Below are 9,569 nucleotides of genomic sequence, written 5' to 3'. Positions count from 1 at the left end.
ACGTAACGGAAAATAAAGACTCTTATTATATAAATTGACCTCAAGCTATCGATCAAGCCTACTTAGAACTTGATCCATTTACTCGTTATTGAGATCTCAAAATCTCGGGTATTTGCAACTCGTGCGTTCGCGTAAATGAGTCACGGTGCGTTTCGCTCCGCGCGTACTTGGCGCTAGACACTACCGTATTTCTTGATTATTAATTTGGCGTCGACCTAAAAAATTGAAAGGAATTCTGAAAAGTATTATTAATTTGCCGCCGACTTCAACAAATTAAAAGAAATTTTTAAAAGTATTATTATATACTTTTTAGAGTTTTAAAAATTTTTTTTTAAACTTTAAAATTGCTTGTTGAGGATAGCGCAGCAGAACGCTACTACATTATATTCATCCGAATGAGACGTTGCATAATTAACATATCGGAATTGTTATGAAAAAAAAAAACCAGAAATTACAAAGAAACACAAGAAAGTTTACATATAATATATTATATTTTTATTGCATAAAGAAGGTATATTTCAACTTAGACGATATTGAATAAATACTTAGAGGCACCAAATCATCATTGGAGAGAGCGAAACATAGTGAGATAAGACAGCGATGTTTTTACAACCTTCAAAAAGTAAAAGATTTTTTTAGTGAAGTGGAATTATGTATAACAACAGAACCTGAAAATATAATAATATAAATTTATAATTACCATAGTGAAGTTTTCAATGGATAAAATTACTATTTTGCCAGCGGTGATTTTGCACGGTGATGTCGTTCTATTCAAAATCAGGAGAAGGAGTTTTCGACATCTTTCCGAAGTATAATACCAATTCGCCCTGCAGCTATAACCGAAATAATATAAATTAAGATTAAGACGAGTAATATAAAATCTGACAAGTATTCATTTTTGCTTCCTTGTAGAAGAAGCTTTGTTTTCGGGAAAAATTTTTTTCAGGTATCTCTGGCAAAGTATTTAGAATGTTTTAAAACGTTGAAAAATCATTTCTGTACAAAATGTCCGCGCGCGCGCGCGCGCGCGCGCGCGTGTGTGTGTGTGTGTGTGTAATTAACGCTTTTATTGTCCGTTTATGCTCTACTTCCGTAATTTTTAAGATATCGGGATGCATTTTTTTTAATTAATAGAGTATTATGTAAGGAAGATTGGGATTGAATTTGGCGATGATCGGTAAAGCGGTTCTTTTTTAATAAAATTTAGAATTTTTGTAGAAATGTTTGTGGTTGCTCTCACTTCCGCAAATTTTGAGATATCGGTCTATTTCTAATTTTATTATAGTCTTCAGTCTTTTCTATCCCTATTTTATATATAATTCTTTAAGATTTGGTTGATTAGATCCAGCTTTATACGCGATCAAAGGTCTATATGCGAAAGTCCATACATGGACCATGTACCCTGAATTTCCAAAGTCATTATCGATTTGACATTGCGTCAATTGTAAAACCCCACTTGTGCTACTAAGCTGACCCTTTTTCAATTCATAAAAGGTTAAATTTATGTTGTGCTTTGTATAAGAACGAGAGTGTGCAAATATGTATAGACGATGAACACAAGAAGTATGCTAAATACGTATATTTATTATAGCGAGACGTATCGTACAAGGGCCTGAGATCGATTGTAGTTGTCGTGGCGCGCACGTACTGCCCTTCGGACGTGGCGCACTCTGTCGACACGCTAGCGTAACGTGTGGTCTCCAACAATTTAAAATGAACAAAAGTGTGCAAATTAGAAACTTGCACAGTGCTTCCTCATTATTACAGATTGCTACCATTGCTTCTATTTTATTTCGCTCATAAAGCTTTCTCTATGAGGAAGCTAAACTAATAAATACTAATAATTATGCATCAAATAAAATACAAGCTTCCTCATAAGAGGAGCTTTGTGAGCGAAATAAAATAGGAGCAATAGTAACGATCTGTAATGATGAGGAAGCGATGTGCAAGTTTCTAATTTTTTTTATTTTTTATCTGATCAACCAAACAGAAAAAATTATAAAATCTATGTTTTGATTAATCTTGTATGTGTTACATATAAAAGAATTACAATTACATTACAGAACTGAAGTGTAGTTGTAAGCGATTATTTATAACAACTGTAAATACGCCAAGAGCATAAAAAATCACCTTTTCGACTTAAAATTTCATTGGTGACATAAAACAGAGGAAAAATTAAGAAAATAAGGTAATTAGATTTATGACTTGAATGAATTTGTATTCTTACACAGACTCGTACGGAAGGATGCTGTAATCCAGTAGACATTGAGCTTGCCAGAAATGAAGAAATAGATGAATGAGTTGTGCAATATAGATAGTAACAGGTCCAGCAATGTCATTTGCGCTCTTGTCTAAATTCATCAATACCTAAAATACATATTTAACTGCTTTCATATTTCTTTCGGCTGTTGCACTGACTAGTCGAAATTTCATACCGCGGTTAATGAAGACGATTACCAAAGATATGGTATTATTTTTCTCAAATTTTTCGTTTGCTGTTTATCGAAATAAAGAGAATACTCGTTCGCTTCGAAAGTACTTGTGATATAAAAATAAAATTGATACGTACTTGTATACCGGCTAAACTGCCACCGATCATATTTAAATTGAAATTGAGCAGAAATATCTTCGTATACAAGGACTCTATGTGTTCCGCAAATCTGTAAAAGGGCACTGAATGATTATAATTGATATTGTAAATATCAATGATCAACGGTAGAAATGTGGGTACCGATATTACACGATATTTCTTCACACGTACTCTATCACAAGAAGATGTCTACGCAAACAGTGCAAAGTTTTGCTGTAATTGTCGTCTTTTATCTTGTCCGGTTTCGCATCAAAGTTGTCCTTGCTATTTTTACCAATGTTTTCCAGCACGTTTCTGTAACGTCGCCGGAAATGTCAACATTTTTTGGGAAGCAGATTTCGATATGTCACCGAAGTAATCGAGTGCAATTCAAGGAGAGCATCCCTACCTTTTCAAGAGAGATCGTTCTTACCCAATAATTGAGAACATTCCACAAGCATGCTGAATCAGGGTATAGTACAAGCCATCGACCGCGATTGTGGCGAAGGAATGAGCGAATACGGCCGTGTAACAATGCACTGCTATTGGATAAAAGTGTTGATTGAACCTCTGACCATATTCCACGCGAAAAGGCAATCTTGATGCAAATAGTATAGAAGATTTTGTCACGTTGAAGATATCGTCTGACATCAGAGTCAACAGGATTGGTTTGAGCACAAAAAGGCATGCCGTAGTATGCATAAAAACTAAACAAAATAATATACATGGCAAGATTTTTAAGCTATACACATATTAATATATATGTTTAACATAAAAAAAGTTCGATTTTTTGCAATAAAAATGTTTTTACGCTTTTTTTTAAATTCAGTGACAAATTTTCGTTAAGATTGCGGAGAATATATGATAAATGCGCGCTTATGTACATATGTGAAAATCCAAAAGGTTAAAAAGTTTCTATAATTATATAATTGTACATACCTGCATAAAATGTCATCAGATGTTGTCCATAGCTTGTATGCCGTTGCAGAATAGTCCTTTCTACATCTGCATTTACTGACAGCCAATTCTTTTGTATCATATTAAGACAAGTCCTTACCTAAAAGACATACTCGCGCGTATTGTAACATATTTTCGCACTGAAGTTAAGGGGATCCTATAGTATCCCGGAAGGATCAGTACGTTTCCCGGGACTCCTCCAACTAAAAGTGCCGTGAGGGACACCTGGGGGGGTTTAGCCGGTAAAAGTCCGGCATAACCGCCCGCCCCTCCCCGGGGGCGGGGGTATTTTATGAGGATTATTTAGAATAAAATAATGTCGAAAACTATTGCCACTATAGGATTCCCTTAAGAGCTAATGCAACACCGACAATTCATCGCTTACTTTCTCACTATTTAACATCATGACCAATATTTTAAAGCTGAATATTATACTGATCATTATCGATGGCACACATTCGAACACGTCATCGAGAGTTAACGAGCCGATTAATAAGTAAAGTATCTGTTTTGAACAGTAAAGAAATATGCAATAAAAAAATTAATCATGTTTAGAATTTTTAAAAGGTTAGACATTTATATGTTTAAAGTTCCAAGTGTAAACCTTAATATCGTCTAAATGGTTATATTTATGAAAAAAATATAAGAGACCTTTTTTGTAGATTGTTAAATTTTCTACAAAAATATGTATTGATTATTTCATAATTTTTGATAGTCGATATGATACAAAATTCATAAGAAGCAAAAACAAGTTTTATAAAATTTATCAAACTTTAACTTTGAATATCTTTTGAAAGGTTGAATTTATGAAAAAATGATAAGAGATCTTTTTTGTAGAGCCGTAAATTTACTACAGAAAATTTATGTGGCGCAATGCTGTATTACTGTTTGTTAGATAGTTATAAAATTTTTTCTATCTTACTAAATGAAAAATAAAAAATCGCGGTGAGCGACCTGTTAATATTAATATTAAGGGCGAAAACTTTAACAGGTATCTTATTTTACCTTTCTGCAAGTATATATGCTATTCGTGAAATGAAAAAAAAAAGTTGCTCCAAAATGACACACCCTAATATATATATATATATATATATATATATTAGGGTGTCATTTTGGAGCAACTTTTTTTTTCAACGATACATATATATGTATATATATATATATATATATATATATATATATATATATATATATATATGTATACTAGCTGGTTACCCGGGCTTCGCCCGGGAGTCGTTTTTCTTAAAACGACTTCATTTATGTTTCAATATCCTTATTGTGAACAAACATAAGGAGTGTTCATGGATTAAACATGTCGTAACCAATCTTTTTCTGTTCGGTCAATTATTTCCAGAAAAATTTGAAAAATTTTTGATACTGGTTTCCAAAAAGATCGATAACGAAAAATTATATACTTTATGGCACTCCCCGGGAAATTCTACTCCTGTTTTATATACAATTTTTTAAGATTCGGTCAATTCTTTCCCGAAAAATTGGAAAAACTTCGGATACCGGTTTCAAAAAAGATGGGTAACGAAAAACTATACAGTTTATAGCACTCCCCGGGAAATTATACCCCTGTTTTATATACAATTCTTTAAGATTCGGTCAATTATTTCCTGAAAATTGGAAAAATTTTGGATACTGGTTCCCAAAAAGATCGGTAACGAAAAACTATACGCTCTATAACACTCCCCGGAAAATTTTACCCCTGTTTTATATACAATTCTTTAAGATTCGGTCAATTATTTCCCAAAAAATTAAAAAAATTTTTGATATTGGTTTTCCAAAAGATCGGTAACAAAAAATTATACATTTTATGGCACTCCCCGGGAAATTCTACCCCTGTTTTATATACAATTCTTTAAGATTCGGTCAATTATTTTCTGAAAATTGGAAAAATTTCGGATACCGGTTCCCAAAAAGATCGATAACGAAAAACTATACGCTCTATAACACTCCCCGGAAAATTTTACCCCTATTTTATATTATTATGGTAAAAATTCGGTCGAATAGTTTAAGAGTGTATAAAGAACATACATACAGACATTCTATTTTATATATATAGATAATAGTATGATATAATAGCTGGTTACCCGGGCTTCGCCCCGGAGGACATATGTAATAAGACACGCAAATAGTCTCTCTCTCGCTCTCTCTCTCTCTCTCTCTCTCTCTTCTTTCTCTCTCTCTCTCCTCTCATCTCGTCTCTCTCTCTCTCTCCCCTCTCCCTTTCTCCCTCTCTCCTCTCTCTCTCCCTCTCTCTCCCTCTCTCTCCCTCTTTCCCTCTCTCCTCGTTCCCTCTCCCTCTCTCTCCCTCTCTCTCCCTCTCTCTCCCCTCTCTCTCCTCTCTCCCTCTCTCTCCCTCTCTCTCCCTCTCTCTCCTCTCTCTCCCTCTCTCTCCCTCTTCCCTCCCTCTCTCTCCTCTCCCTCCTCTCCCTTTCCCTCGCCCTCTCTCTCCTCTCCCCCCCTCCTCGCTCCCTCTCTCTCCCTCTCTTCTCCTCTCTCTTTTTGCTCTCTCTCCCTTCTCTCCCTCTCTCTCTCTCTCTCTCTCTCTCTCTGTTTCAAATGCTATAAATTGAAAAATATTACTTTTTTATCGACTAAAGTTCAATTCTGTCGTATACAATTTGAGATTCACTTAATTATTTCCTAAAAAATTGGAAAAATTTCGTAACGGATTTCCAAAAAGATACCGGTTCCCAAAAAGATCGGTAACGAAAAACTACAGTTTATAGCACTTCCCGTGAAATTCTACCCCTGTTTTATATACAATTCTTTATAATTCGATCAATTATTTCCCGAAAATTTCGAAACTTCTGATACCGATTCCCAAAAAGATCGGTAACGAAAAATTATGTTTATAGCACTCTCCGGGAAATTCTACCCCTACTTTGTATGTACAATTCTTTGAGATATGATCATTCGGAACCGGTTTCCAAAAAAATCGGTAACGAAAAATTATGTACTTTATAGCACTCTCCGGGAAATTCTACCCCTACTTTGTATGTACAATTCTTTGAGATATGATCATTCGGAACCGGTTTCCAAAAAAATCGGTAACGAAAAATTATGTACTTTATAGCACTCTCCGGGAAATTCTACCCCTACTTTGTATGTACAATTCTTTGAGATATGATCATTTGGAACCAGTTTCCAAAAAAATCGGTAACAAAAAATAGTACACTTTATAGCATTCTCCGGGAAATTCTACCCCTACTTCATGTATAATTCTTTGAAATTTAATCAATTATGTCCCGAAAAATTAAAAAAAACCGGTTTCCAAAAAGATCGGTAACAAAAACTGTACACATTATGGCGCTCGCCGTAAAATTCTACCCCTACTTCATATACAATTCTTTCAGATTCGGTCAATTAATTCCCGACAAATTGGAAAAATTTCTATTACCGGCTTCCAAAAAGATCGGTAACGAAAAATTATACACTTTATAGCACTCTCCGGAAAATTCCACCCCTGTTTCATACGTGATTCTTTGAGATTCGGTCAATTATTTCAGGAAAAATTGAAAGAATTAAAAAAATCGGTTTCTAGAAAATCGGTAGCAATAAACTATACACTTTATGGCACTCCCCGGGAAATTCTACCCCTGTTTCATGTACCCTTGATAAAAATTCGGTCCACTAACGAATGAGTAGTTCGCGGACAGACGGACGGACGGACGGACAGACAAACAGTCGGGTTTTATATAATAGTATGATATATATATATATATATATATATATATATATATATATATATACACACACACACACACACACACACACACACACACACACACACACACACACACACACATCACTTAGATTGAGCTGAGGTAGCATTTTACATATTTTCATGATTTTTAATTATATCTGGTCAGATCTGGTAGAGACAATTTGCAGATCTGGCCAGATTTGATGAACCAGATATGGTCATATCTCGGCAGATCTAATTCTTTTTCTCGGGTAATTATTCACTTTTACCTAAATATTATTCATTTTTACGTAATGAGTAATTGTTTGTGACTAATTACTGTTAATTTAATAAAAATTAAATTTGTTATTATTGCTAATTTCGTGAATAATTAAAAAAAAAAAAATAGAAATTTGTTTTGCCGATACCTGCTTAACACTACAAAATGGGTGATATCAGTACAAAATTGTTTTTCAAAAAAGGTAAAAAAAGGCATCAAGTACACGCACAATGTATGTTGTACTTTAATAAAATTATTATATCGCAATAGTATATTGTGCACCAAGGGGAGAAAGTAGCGTTTTTCAGACGAATGTGAAGTTTGCCACTTTGAAATTGCCACTTTCGCCCCTCTCTACAGGCATGGAAAGTCGAACTTTCCGTGGAGGTGTTGTGAAAAATTGCATTATCTAACTCAACCCAAGTAATATGTAGGGGAGACCGGGGCGAAGTCGTCATTATTTTTTCGGTGCCGATCGATTTTTAACAACAAACTAAATAATTTTAGTAAAATGTGGTATACCGTTGTAAAGAGTGAACCCTTGGCTACAAAATTTATAAGGACATTTTTTGTCTACGTCGCTTTGTTCAACTGGTATAGAGTGTAAACGACAGAGGTGCAAAAATTGAAGTATCAAAATTGCCGGGGCGGAGTCGTCACCTCAATCTCGGACTGAATTTTAAATGAAAATTTATAATTCCGATTATAAAAAATGATAGGATACATTTTATTAATTATTTTTTAATAGAAAAATGGAAACATTAATTAAAAACACAATGGCGGAACATAATTACAAGAAAAGCACACACACTTATGTGCCCTACGCTAGGACGAAATGCACTGTTTCTCGTCAGCTCTATTCTGTCATCTCTGAGCACACGCAGCACGTATTATTCAAGTTCTCGCCGGAATCCGACTACTGCTGCTTCTTTGACTTTGATTTTCGCCCGAAGTCTCCATGATATGGCTTAGTGACGACTTCGTCCCTGACACAGATTTTAAGTTTGTTCGCTCATAAAATATTAGAAATCAACAAAAATAAAAAAATTTAACTGGATTCGTGTTCAGCATGCATTACTCTTCAGAATCACTTATCTCGAGATTCGGAGAGAAAATAATATTTTAAAGTAATTAAAATTTTTAACGCGCAAAAAATATTACTTTTGACCTCCGAAAACACGTTTACCTTTATGAAAATCACAACATGACATATAATCTCACTAAACTCCGTTGATCACATGGGCACCCTAAGTAGTGTTTACAATATTAATGGCGAGTTCACACAACATACAGATTTCGAGATAATTTGTAGTGACGACTCCGCTTCGGTGACGACTCCGCCCCGGTCTCCCATATTTCAAAAAAAGGGTAGACTTCCGAAAACGGCCCCCCTCCGATTTCGATGAAACTTTGTGAAAAGCTTCGTTTTGGGTTAAAATGAAAGCCCTTAAAAGGAATTTTGGCGACTCCTATGATAAAGCCATTTTTTTAGATAAAATGATAAAAAATATAGGAAAATCTTCGTAATTCTACAGGATGTTATAAATTGAATATATACTGTTTGTATTTAATGATTTAATGTTTTTATTATATACTTACAGCAGAATACATAAATAATATGCTTTGTAATATATTACACTTTCCACGCGAACCGAGGTTCACGCACACCCCCCCGTGCTTTCGGGGGAGGTGCGGTAGTCCCGAAATAGTTCACGCATACACTTTCCACGCGAACCGAGGTTCACGCACCCCCCCCCCGTGCTTTCGGGGGAGGTGCGGTAGTACCGAAATAGTTCACGCATACACTTTCCACGCGAACCGAGGTTCACGCACACCCCCCCCGTGCTTTCGGGGGAGGTGCGGTAGTCCCGAAATAGTTCACGCATACACTTTCCACGCGAACCGAGGTTCACGCACACCCCCCGTGCTTTCGGGGGAGGTGCAGTAGTCCCGAAATAGTTCACGCATACACTTTCCACGCGAACCGAGGTTCACGCACACCCCCCCCCCCGTGCTTTCGGGGGAGGTGCGGTAGTCCCGAAATAGTTCACGCATACACTTTCCACGTG

The 9,569-nt window shown here is 35.5% G+C and overlaps 1 protein-coding gene across 3 annotated transcripts in view; it reads right to left on the bottom strand.

Moving 5' to 3' along the window:
• Positions 1-478: 478 nt before the first annotated feature.
• Positions 479-9,569, bottom strand: part of LOC139820032 (odorant receptor 13a-like) — a 32,389-nt gene continuing 23,298 nt past the window's right edge. For all 3 annotated transcript variants that reach the window (XM_071789945.1, XM_071789946.1, XM_071789944.1), the window contains 8 exons: positions 3,912-4,031; positions 3,509-3,626; positions 3,003-3,276; positions 2,762-2,884; positions 2,570-2,660; positions 2,228-2,367; positions 701-833; positions 479-613 (listed from right to left, as the gene is read on the bottom strand). In XM_071789945.1, the coding sequence (XP_071646046.1) occupies positions 563-613; positions 701-833; positions 2,228-2,367; positions 2,570-2,660; positions 2,762-2,884; positions 3,003-3,276; positions 3,509-3,626; positions 3,912-3,968 (987 nt within the window). In that variant the 5' untranslated portion in view covers positions 3,969-4,031 and the 3' untranslated portion in view covers positions 479-562. The remainder of the gene's footprint in view (positions 614-700; positions 834-2,227; positions 2,368-2,569; positions 2,661-2,761; positions 2,885-3,002; positions 3,277-3,508; positions 3,627-3,911; positions 4,032-9,569) is intronic.

This window comes from Temnothorax longispinosus, chromosome 10 (genome assembly GCF_030848805.1).
Source record: "Temnothorax longispinosus isolate EJ_2023e chromosome 10, Tlon_JGU_v1, whole genome shotgun sequence".
Taxonomy (NCBI): domain Eukaryota; kingdom Metazoa; phylum Arthropoda; class Insecta; order Hymenoptera; family Formicidae; genus Temnothorax; species Temnothorax longispinosus.
Note: the sequence above shows the minus strand (reverse complement) of the source record. Positions and strands in the feature narration are given on the sequence as shown.